We start from the raw sequence: 11,483 nt of genomic DNA on the forward strand, positions 1-11,483 counted from the left end.
CTACTTTTGTCTGCCAAAAAGTAAATGAATAAATTAAAATCACAAATGTATGTTTAGATTTCTCTTTATGTCAACAACAACAAAATCAACGCACTCATAAATATACAGTCACAGATTTCTCAGTGTCAGTGTGTGCACCATTATATACAGTATAAAACAGCTATTACTTATAAGACAGTATATTTGCTTTGGTAAAAATGCCTTTCCTTTAGTGGATGTCCCAGGTACTTTCTTCTCTGTATTCTGTTATTTTATTTTTTCATTTTTTGACTCCCTCACAAAACATACAGACATTTTCTTAACAATTATGACAAAGACTTCCTACATTTTAGCTTATAAAACAAAAATACTTATTACCATAGCTGCACAAAAGAGGGATTCCCCTCTGAGCATCTAATATGGGTTAATATCACTTACAGTATTACAAACAAAGTCAAGAAACATTATGAGACATGAGTGTCAGGACTTTGGTTTTTCCCATCAATCATTTTCTTGACATACCCAGGTGACCCACAGGAAAGGCTTGACCCCAGGGTTAGGAACCCCCTGGACTGCCAAACAGCGGGTAGCAGGAAGTAGGTTTAATCAGCTCCACATTGTCAGTTTCTTATGCTTTGATGCATTCTTTGCAATCTAATAATGTCCCATTTGATAATATTTCATTCACAGGGGACTTTAATCTGCAGGACAAATAATTTCATGTGTGTCACTTTCAGTGGTCTCTGAACAAACTGATGTACTTATTTTTTTCAAGTATTATTTTGCAATCATTACTTTTTATTTCATATTTTTATCGTTGTATACTCTTAGATGAGTTCACCAGTGGTGCACACTATTTTACATGAGTAGCCTACATGAGTGTGGCGCCACGAGCCGCGGCATGCGATGAGTCACTTTTCGATCTCGGGCTACTGTTGACTTGACCATGTGCTCTCAGTGTTTTCAAACTGAATACAAACAAACTTCATCGGCATCCACTCAAACTGTGGGCATGTAGGTAATGTCGGCGTTTGACTTCGTTTGTGCACTAATATAAACAGTCACTTATAAGAAGAAGCGACTGCACAACAGAGACATTAGTTAGTTCTGTTTAAAGTCCACGAACCTCGTCTGGTCTGAGACATATCCTGAAGATGGGAACAGCGCTGATTTATGATGAAGAGATGACCAAATACAAACTGCTCTGGGTCGAGTAAGTAGTGCACACACATTTAGGTGCATATAGCTAACTCGGCTAATAATACCACCCTGAATTAATATACTTTGATACAGTATTAATGCAGTATGGCTGCTGCTGCTGCTGCTAACTACTAGCTAGCCTGTACGGTAAACTATCTCCCTTATGCAACCTGAATTATATCAAGGGAGGAATATTTGATAATTATAGCTCAAGAATTACTAAACAGCTTGATCTGAACTGTGGTTTATTTGTTATTACAGTCTTTTAAATGAATGAGTTGACGAAGTGGTAGGAACTGAAGTTGCAGTTTGTTGTTGCTGATACGGTCCGTCAGAGTGTAGCGCACTGAGCGTTAGCTCTATGCTAACAGCCATGAAATTTATTGAATTAAATGCTTCACATGTGCAACATGAACTTGTTGTATTCACGCAGTAAGGTTTAACCCCAGTGCCTTTGTCACAGTCAGTTTTATAATTTCGTTTATCACTTTTATTTAATCTTTGCCGGTTTAGCTGTGACTGCTGCTCAGATTATGGACAGTCAAACTGTTGATAAATTATGTTATTTTTGTTGAAGGACTGATATACAGAGGTAAAATTCAGTTTATAGCCGTTAAACTTAACATACTAGTGTCTTTGACATAATTTAACATACTTTAGGAGAGTTACCTCCTTGTTTGTGCTTTTAGAAATTATAGAGCACCAACACAGAAGCACAGAAACACAATTCTCTAATTTCAATCATTCTCAGGTGTAGTTATAGGACTTCCTAAAGTTTCAAACTCTAATGGTTTTATTTAGCAAACAGCCAGGCGTGAATGACGTATTTTTTGTGTGCCTTTGTGGTTTCACTGCTAACTACGTGAGATCACTAAAAAAAGTACTGAGTGGGCATTGCACTTGGGAAGGTGTGCCACTAGTTTTCTTTTGGACTGAGTCTAATTCATTATTTATTTTTCTACAGCAAAATAATTATTGTCTGATAATGATGCCTCGTTCTGTTTATTTTGTTTGTCCCTCAATGAGCAAACATGTATGACCGAACAAAAGTTAATATACTCAGAAATAAGATACAAATCAAAGCATTTGCTAAATTCACATACAGATGTTTTCAATAATGTTCTTTCTCCAGTCCAACATGTAAGATCGAGGTACCCGAGCGTCTGACAGTGAGCCACGAGGCTTTGGTCAGGAATGGTTTGGCTGATCGCTGCGTCTCCATACCCGTCCGTGAGGCCACAGATGCAGAGATTCTGCTGGCTCACAGGTCAGTCCTGATGTCAAAAAAAGAGCTCTTTCATCAATCTGTGTTCTTCTAACTCTGTTCATGACCTAGCGTTAAATAGCGTGTGTACTTTCCTGCTCCCAACAGTGAGGAATACCTGGAGGCAGTGAAAAAGACTCCTTACATGACTCTGGAGGACTTGAAGGAATTCACTCTCCAGTATGGGGATGTCTACTTCCACCCAGTCAGTCCTACACATAGTATTCTCTTCAGCTGAGATGCAGCTCTTGCCATTTATCTGTATCTTCCGTGTGTTTCGGTTGTGGTAATCTCTTCTGGTATCACTTCTCTTTCTCATGTACCGTCCTAGAACATCTATCACTGTGCCAAACTGGCTGCAGGAGCTGCACTGCAACTGGTGGACGGTGTTATGACGGGGAAGGTGAGAAATGGCATGGCTCTAGTGAGGTGAGACTGTAAGTCAGGGAAACACAGCAACAACCTTGATAAGTACTCTGGTGCTTTATCGATTGTGTGTGTTTTTTGTTTTTGTTTGTTTTTTGCTATATTAAACCATAACTGGGGCATCTGAGTTAATGTTTTACTAGTTTGTCATGAAAAGCAACATGTAAGAGAGAAACAATAGAAAAACTGCATTTCTATAGTGCATACATACTTTGAATAATGAATGATCAACAAAAGAGTCACATTACAAGTGCACATAAGGACATAAGGAACTTACTAAAGCACCTATAAATAAAACACATACAGTCACAGAACACTTCACAAACTGTGAAGTGATTAATATTGATGATCTTATTACAATGAAATGTTCTTCTGGGAAACCTGGGTTCGTGGCATCTATGTGGATGTTATTTTGATATGTGCTGTCACCTGATCATTGCTCATTGCTGCAGACCAAGCACACTCCCATGGCAAGGGCAATGCTCTCCATGTGCATCAGTGAGCCTTGGCTGCCCATGAACCTGTGGCGGTTTCACCACTTTTCCTTCCTCGGGCCACTTTTGATAAGTTCTGATCACTGCAGACCAGGAACACCCCACAGGGGCTGCAGTTTTGGAGATGCTTTGGCCCAATCCTCAGCCATCACAATTTGTACCTTGTCAACATCACTCAAATCGTTCTGCTTGCCCATTTTCCAGCCAGGCTAATTTGAGGACAAAATGTTCACTTTCTGCCTCCTATATCCCACTAACAGGTGCCACGATAAAGACAAAATCTGTGTGAATCACTTAACCTGTAGTTAGGACTAGTTGGTCATAATGTTGTGGCTGATCTGTGTAAATGTGTCTTATGTTCCAAATAATAGAAACCTGAAAATAGAAAGTCCTGCACAGCTAAAATATAGAACTGAGTAAAAAACACTTAACGATACGAAGAGGAAGTAATTAGGAAGTGAAATAGCTTTGCTTCCAACCACCTGAGACTTTTATACATCGATTATCTTTCACAGATAAATTTGGATTTGTGTAACTAAACCAGTATTTAAGAAATCAGGTAAAAATACCAAATATCTGGTTATGCAAATTCTGACAAATGGGTTTTATCTGCACGGCAGACTGATAATGAAGTTATAAATAATCATTTGTCCCCCTGTAAATGAATAAAACAATCACTGGATAAAATCATGACATGTTTACGTCTTCTCTGTTACTATTAACAGACCACCAGGACACCACAGTATGCGCAGTGCTGCCAACGGTTTCTGTGTGTTCAACAACGTGGCCATAGCAGCTCGATATGCCAAGCAGAAATATGGAGTTAAAAGGTAACATGACTTTAGATGTTTATTCTGTCAACTGTTTGTGATGTCAATCCTCTAAAAGCAGCTGCATACTCTGTATTTCAGGGTGTTGATAGTTGACTGGGATGTACATCACGGTCAAGGGGTGCAGTACAGCTTTGAAGACGATCCGAGGTGAGTCATTGCTTAAGGAATGGTTGTGCATTGAAGGGTTGGATGTCGTCTCCTGGCCTCTTGAATCCTGCCGACTTTTTCTTTTCCAAGCGTGCTCTACTTTTCTTGGCATCGCTATGAGCATCAGAAGTTCTGGCCTCAGCTTAGAGAGTCGGACTACGACAGTGTTGGAAAAGAGAAAGGAGCCGGGTTCAATGTAAATGTACCGTGGAACAAGGTAAGGAATCACACAAATTAATCCTATTTTATTCCTTTGTTGGGCGTTGCTTTATCTAACTTTTGTATCAATGATCAGTGAAATTATATCTTTTTTTTTTCAACGTGACAGAAAATGAAATGGAAAAATGTGTTCAAAATTCAGTAATTGGTAATCAGCGTTAATAATCATTAGGTTGTCATTATTAATAATTTCATATATCAAGTTATCAATTGATATTAAATGGCATTCACCCGTTAACAAAGCATATCGTCTCATTCGTGTATCTTTGTGTAATGTTTGTCATTTTTACATTGGTAATTAGTTTTAAATGGTAAATCCTTCATGTACGTGTACAAGCTTTACAAATGTGGTTTAACATATTTAATAAAAATGACTTGATGATATTTCAGGTTGGAATGCAAAACAGTGACTATCTTTCAGTCTTCTGTCACGTCCTTCTGCCTGTTGCATACGAGGTGAGACACTTGAGACAGTTCACGTTTCTATTAGATTAATAACTTACGCACGATTTATCTAAAATAAATGAAATTGTGTTTCTTTCTCATAGTTTTGCCCTGACTTGGTCCTGGTGTGTGCAGGCTTTGACTCAGCCATCGGTGATCCAGAGGTACTGCTGGTGCTCTTAAAGGGATAGTTCAACATTTTCCATTAGTAGCAAAAGCTGTCTACCAGAACGTCTTTGGTTCACACGTTCTCTTATATGTTCAATCAATGCAAAAAATCTAAATATAAAACAGTTTGTGGTTTGGGGTGTAAGTAAACACCCTTGCATTAAAATGTGTCTGCACACCACTTGTGATCACATCACACTATCTTGCTAAACCCCTTGCACCTACCTCTACTTACTTACTTATTTCTAGGAGTCAGTTCATCACAGTATGTCACTGGGGCATTACTTGTTAAATTGACTTTTGGTGATTTTTCTGCATTTTCAGGGTGAAATGTGCGCCTCTCCAGACATCTTTGCCCACCTGACTCACCTCCTAATGAACCTAGCTGGAGGGAAGCTGTGTGCTGTGCTGGAGGTCAGGCCATGAAACATATACTTCATGTCAAGCATAAGAAGCAACAGCACCCACTCCTTCAAATGTGACACCCACTCTCATGAGACAGTTTGGTTTTCTCTGCTCTGCTTGATTATTTCCATATAAGTGTATTCTTGTGGAAACTGACCACAGTGATGATGTGGCCGTCTAGTCTAACAACACATACGACACATGCGTATATTTAAACAGCCTGTGGTATTTCTGTCCGCTGCTGCTGCTGTGTCTGAGAAACACTGGCTGGGTGGTAAAAGTTTAACTGAGTGAATATTTTCCAGGGAGGATACAACTTGACTTCCCTCGCCCAGTCTGTGTGTCAGACAGTTCAGACGTTGCTAGGCGACCCTGTGCCTCGACCTGCAAACCTCAGCGGCCCCTGTAAAAGGTGTGTGTCACCACCCCTCAAATGTGTGTGTGTGTGTGTGTGTGTGTGTTTTATTACTGTAGCTGTGTTATTTTCTCTCTCAGTGCACTCGAGTCCCTCCAGTGTGTCCGGTCAGCTCACAGGCCGTACTGGTCCTGTCTCAAACATGCAGGTATAACATGCACATAATGACTGTTGAAATATTAAGGGGGAGTGGAGATTTCTTATTTTAATGATATAATATTGTTGTTATTATGATAGGAAAAAAAAAAAAAAAAAAGGATGTTATGCCCCTCTGGTCCAAGTGTCTTTGGACGGTGCATGGGCTTGATTGTTTTAATCAGCTGATGCAGGTCTGGAGGTCTGGATCCTGGAGAGGCCTCCAAGGAGTCACCACTGTTGATGCTGGCTTCATTTTGCTGTAGATTTTTTCCCTATTTATGTCATTAATTTTAAATAGACCTTTTATTTTGTGAACTCTGACGCCTGGTCTCCACTTTATGTTATGGCTCGCGAGCCATAATATAACATAGGATAAAAATCAAAGCAGCAAAACCAGGGATAAAATCGTTTTGACATCATGGATTCAGATTTTCTGTGAAAAACAAACAAAAAAACATTACCCTACATTACCCACAATGCCGCTTGACAGCAGTTTTGATTTGTATAGGAGTTATTCCAGTACTAATGTAGCCTGTAGCCGTTAGCAGAGATGAAAAGCAGGCAACAGCTGTGTGTTAACTTCACTTTCCAATGCCACATATGCCAGATGGTACATCACGGCTAGTTGTAGACTGTTATGACCTGTCTCATGGGCCACAACATGAGACCAGACACAAGTGTCCTCAAAAGTAATGGGTTTATTAAAAAAATGGGATAGCAACAAAGGTGGTAACTCCTTGCAGGTCTCTCCTGGCAATACTTTGCAGAACAATATAAAACAATGAAGCCTATGTCCAAACCAGATGTCACTTGCACTGCCTTTATTAGGCCGGTGGGAGCTCAGAGACATGTAACTGTCACTTCTATATGCACTACCTCATAAAGTTACTCCCTTCTCCAGCTGATCTACTCACCTCCGATATCAGCACCAAGCGCTTTAAATTAACAGAAGAAGAAGAAAAAGAAGAAAAGAAGGAAGAGGAAGAGAAAAGCACACAAGACCAAGTGTGGCCTGATCCTCCAAAGCGTGTCACCCCACCTGTCCGTTCTGCTTTGGTGCTCCCTGATGATGTGTCTTGTCCACACGGATGTGAACGCTTCAGCTGCTCTGATGATCTCGACCCACTTGTGGTCAGCAAACTCAGGTATGGAGCAGTGGTTTGTAATGGCTCATTCTGATTATTCATAACAGACTCTTGTAGACTCTTCAGTAATCAGAAATGTTTTTTTTTCTTCTACAATAAGGGAGAGTTTCTTCAAAGATTCAGAAGACTCTCTCACAGCTCTCAGCAGTCTTCTCTCCCTCACAAAGAAAATGGAGAAGAATGAGGTGAAGCCATGATAATATTTTCCACTTGTCTCTTTGAGTCATTTTTTTGCTTTGCAAATCTTCCTCCATGAGCTACAGGCTGATTCCTTATTTAATTACTGCCTTCCAGATCTGCAATGGCTTGGCGCTGGTCCGTGACGTCACCATGGCGACGACGTGTGTTATCCAGCATGCAGCAGCTTCACTTAGCAACCGGTATATAGGTGTAGATTTAATCCTGACTTACACCTACTGTAGTGTTTATTTTAACATGATTATCTTGTGGCATGACTTGTGTCCTGCTCTTAAAGGGATAGTTTAACATTTTAGGAAAATACGCTTGCTTGGCAAATAACTTGGTTATGTTAAAAGATTGAAATCGGCCTCAAATCTACTTGGAAATGTGAAGCAAGGCTGTGAGACAGTTAGCTTAGCTTAGCATACAAACTGGATAACTTCCAATTGTTGCAAAAGTCGCAAAAGTGATCTTATTCCTGCTTATTCCGCGGGGTCTGCTGGAGCTTATCCCAGCTGTCATTGGGCAAGAGGCGGGGTACATCCTGAACAGGTCACCAGTCTACCGCAGGGCTAACACAGAGAGACAGACAACCATTCACACTCACATTCACACCCAATTTAGAGCCAATTTAGAATCACCAATTAACATAATGAGTATGTCTTTGGATGGTGGGAGGAAGCTGGAGTACCCGGAGAGAACCCACGCAGACACAGAGAGAACATGCAAACTCTACACAGAAAGGCCCAGTCGGCCCATGGATTTGAATCCGGGACCTTCTCGCTGTGAGGCATCCGTGCTAACCACCTCGCCACTCTGCCGCCCCGTGGAAATCATCATAGTATAAAAAGGGCAGTTTGTGGTTTTGAGTCCAAGTACATTAGCAGGATGTGTCTGCACATTGGTTTGACCACTTGTGATCGGATCTCGCTTCCCTGCTCTGTGTTCAAATAAATGTGCTGCTAATTTAATTTTGCAAAAACAATTACATACTGCTTCCTCTGGTTTCTGTTTTGCTGACTCTTTGGCCGTTTAATATGATGCAGTCTGTGCATGAATGCGTACGTACTTTTAGCTTGGATGTGTTCAAACCTGTCATCTAAGACACGTGAATACAAGGCATGAACAGGACTGAAATTACTGTCTAGGTGCTGAGTAGTGGATTTTGAAACCTTTGAACAAATCCAGTCTAGTTGTTTCCACTCTTTGTGCAGAGCTAGAGTAATTAGCTGCTGGCAGTAGCATCATATTTATATCTCGGCAAGGAAGTGAATAAAGGTACTTTCCAAATGTTAAAAATATTTTTGAAACATTGATCGAAATGTGTCGTATTTTCTGTGGTAATTTGTTGCTCAGTGTTTTTTTTAGTCTCATTTTGGTAAAGTCAAGACTGTGCGGAAGTGAAAGTTGTGCCAACTTCACTGAATATAAATAATTTGAGAGATAAGCATGTAGATGTCAATATCAAGAGCACAATCTTATCTTCATGCAGGGTTTTGGTCGTGTGTGTCGGAAACTGCGAGATCCTGAGTCCCATCGCAGAAGACGGGTGACGATTTTAATTTATTCCCTCTGTATTAGAGTATGAAAATGTCATTCAGTAAACAACATCATTTGCAGGAACAGCATGCTAACAAAACCTTTCTGTGGTTATTAGAACGCTTGTGGTGCATATCGGTAGCCAAGAGGCGGACAAACAGAGAAGCAAATATTACATTCCTGTGTGTTTAAAGAAGGTAGTGTGCGTTTTATATTCTTCATTTATGAGGATATTTCTAACGCGTCTGTGCGTCAGTGTTTTACATGTAGCTTTGTGATTGCCTGTGCTCCCACAGGGCTGCAGTGACACATCAGGGTTCATACAAGCCGTGTTTGGCCTCGTCTTACCTCTGGGATATGAGTATGACCCCAGCCTGGTTCTGTTGGTTCGGATGCCAGACAGTGGAGTGTGTGACAGTTTGTGGCAACAGCTAACGGTGCTGCTGCAGGGCCTCGCACAAGGACACACACTGGTACTAATGCAGGTATGAAGGCTGGGAAAGTTAGATGCAACTAGATGTGCTCTGATTATGCAATTTATTAGATAAACTAGTAGCGGGGTTGCCTTCACTGTCAGTATACTTTTATTTTAGGAGAATGAGAAGGCGTGCGTTGGCCCTACAGCCTCCTCCCTCCTCTGGGACCCGGCCCCTTCTCTGGGGCAGCTTCAGGCCCCACTACCAGAAGATGTGGAGGCTGTTGAGATGTTGAGACAAAAACTACAGACTGACTGGAAACTACTGCAAACCACAGGTGAACACACAACAGCAGCATCACATCTTAACAAGAAACTATCCAGTATCTACAGAACTTAAAAGTTCACACACTATATTAACTGGAATTTATGTCTCCTTAAAGCAGCACCAGAAACTGGAGGAGGAGATGAACACTGAAGTTGTCACGCATATGGTTTATATTTATCAGATGGAGGATGTCTGTCAGATATTCCTATACAACTTTGTATTTTTTTAAATGTCAATCTTGGCGTATCAATTTTACAAAATGTGTTAATAACAGAACCTTTAAATGTGTCAGTGAAGTCAGCAAAAATTCACATGTGACAATGAATAGAAGAAAATGGCTTTTCAGTCAGTCATACTATTGGTTAATTGATCAGTCATATCAGATGTAAACTGAACAACTGCATGTTGTGTAAATCTATGCTGCCTTAATAAGTAACCGACATTGTGCGTAATGAACATGTCAATTATTTTTTTAAATAAACTGTAATAAACACTTTAATACACTAAGGGTTGTTTTGATGTTATGTGTTATTTGTAAATCTGCAATGTTGCTGCTTTTTCAAGGTGTCTGGAACCAAGAGAGATTTTTTGAGCATTTTTTGCAAAACTGTACAACTTTATTTATATAGCATCTTTAAATACGCAATTTACAAAGCATTTTGACAGATGAGGCGAAGATAAGCAGAGCAGTGTAAATCTGAGCAAAACTGAAAGAAGAGTTGAGAGATGAAATAATAACAATGAAACATAAAGCTGGTAGAGAACAAATAAATAAAAAGTAGAATTAGGAAGACAACAATACAAAGAACATATCAGACACAAAAAAGTTATTTTAAAAAGTGATTTAAGTCAATAAACCAACTCGTTTGTTAGTTTGTTCCAATCTGTTGAACAACATTTAATGTTTTTCCTCTTAATGCTTTGTTAAATCTGACCTGATAATAATATTTTCCACACTGTGGAATTGCATTAGATGTGTAATTTAAAGCTAGCCACGAGTTCACAGGTCTCCTCATTTTGTTAAATTAGTCATTTTTAACAATAAATGCCTCAATTAAATTAACTTACCCCAATCAGGCATAACATTATGACCACCTTCCTAATATTGTGTAGGTCTCCCTTCTGCCTCCAAAATAGTTGTGACTCATCAGAGAATGGACATGGGCCTTCTGAGGGTGTCCTGTGGTGTCTGGCAACAGAATATTGTTAGTGGGGGGTTTTGGGTCCTATGGGTTGAGGGGAGGGGCCTCTGTGGATCATCCCACTGATACTTGATCAGTTTGGGATCTAGTGAATTTGGAGGCCAGGTCAACACCTTGTGCTGTTTTTCATGTTTTTCATGTTGTTCCTAAAATGTTTTGTGTGTGTGTCTGTGTCAGGCTGCATCCTGCTGCCATCAAGGGGTGTCATGGCTATGGGGTGGGATGGCTGGTCTGGTCTAGGTGGGTGGTACATGTCTAAGTAACATCCACATACCAGGTCCAGAAGTTTCCCAGCAGAACATTGTATTGTCACAAGATGGTCAAAGTTATTTACTTCACATGTCAGGGGTCATAATGTTATGCCTGACCAGCGTTTATTTTGGCTTGATGGGTTTGACAAGCATAAAATGAAACCCCTCTTGTGTTCCTCTTCTTGCCTGTGGGCGGCGCTGTGGGTGCAGCAGCTGCAGTCTTTACTCACGTGTGAGTCATTCTCTGTTGATGCCCAAACACCGCTGCTTCTTGAAGCCTGTTGTCTGCCG

The 11,483-nt window shown here is 40.4% G+C and overlaps 1 protein-coding gene across 2 annotated transcripts; it reads left to right on the forward strand.

Annotated features, from left to right (window-relative positions):
* The first annotated feature begins 823 nt into the window (after nt 1–823).
* hdac10 (histone deacetylase 10) lies at nt 824–11,157 on the forward strand. Of its 2 annotated transcripts, none has more exons than XM_084555449.1 (20): nt 824–1,192; nt 2,312–2,446; nt 2,552–2,648; nt 2,775–2,872; nt 4,089–4,193; nt 4,275–4,343; nt 4,434–4,560; nt 4,953–5,018; nt 5,111–5,170; nt 5,499–5,588; nt 5,885–5,991; nt 6,075–6,142; nt 7,034–7,277; nt 7,378–7,462; nt 7,572–7,657; nt 8,950–9,006; nt 9,115–9,193; nt 9,293–9,481; nt 9,590–9,749; nt 9,855–11,157. In XM_084555449.1, exons 1-20 carry the CDS (start codon nt 1,134–1,136, stop codon nt 9,887–9,889), a joined length of 2,016 nt encoding a protein of 671 aa, XP_084411575.1. In that variant the 5' UTR covers nt 824–1,133; the 3' UTR covers nt 9,890–11,157. The 2 variants fall into 2 exon arrangements, with proteins under 2 accessions (XP_084411575.1, XP_084411576.1); XM_084555450.1 differs by having other exon boundaries at nt 9,858–11,157.
* The last annotated feature ends 326 nt before the right edge of the window (nt 11,158–11,483 follow it).

Source organism: Chelon labrosus (assembly GCF_963514085.1).
Source record: "Chelon labrosus genome assembly, chromosome: 11".
Lineage (NCBI taxonomy): Eukaryota > Metazoa > Chordata > Actinopteri > Mugiliformes > Mugilidae > Chelon > Chelon labrosus.

Bases quoted from the DNA above. Each gene is read 5' to 3' on its own strand.
- hdac10 (XM_084555449.1), top strand. From the start codon at position 1,134: ATGGGAACAGCGCTGATTTATGATGAAGAGATGACCAAATACAAACTG. The intron at 5,171-5,498 runs GTACTGCTGGTG...CTGCATTTTCAG, and splicing joins CAGCCATCGGTGATCCAGAG to GGTGAAATGTGCGCCTCTCC. The intron at 9,482-9,589 runs GTATGAAGGCTG...CTTTTATTTTAG, and splicing joins ACACACTGGTACTAATGCAG to GAGAATGAGAAGGCGTGCGT.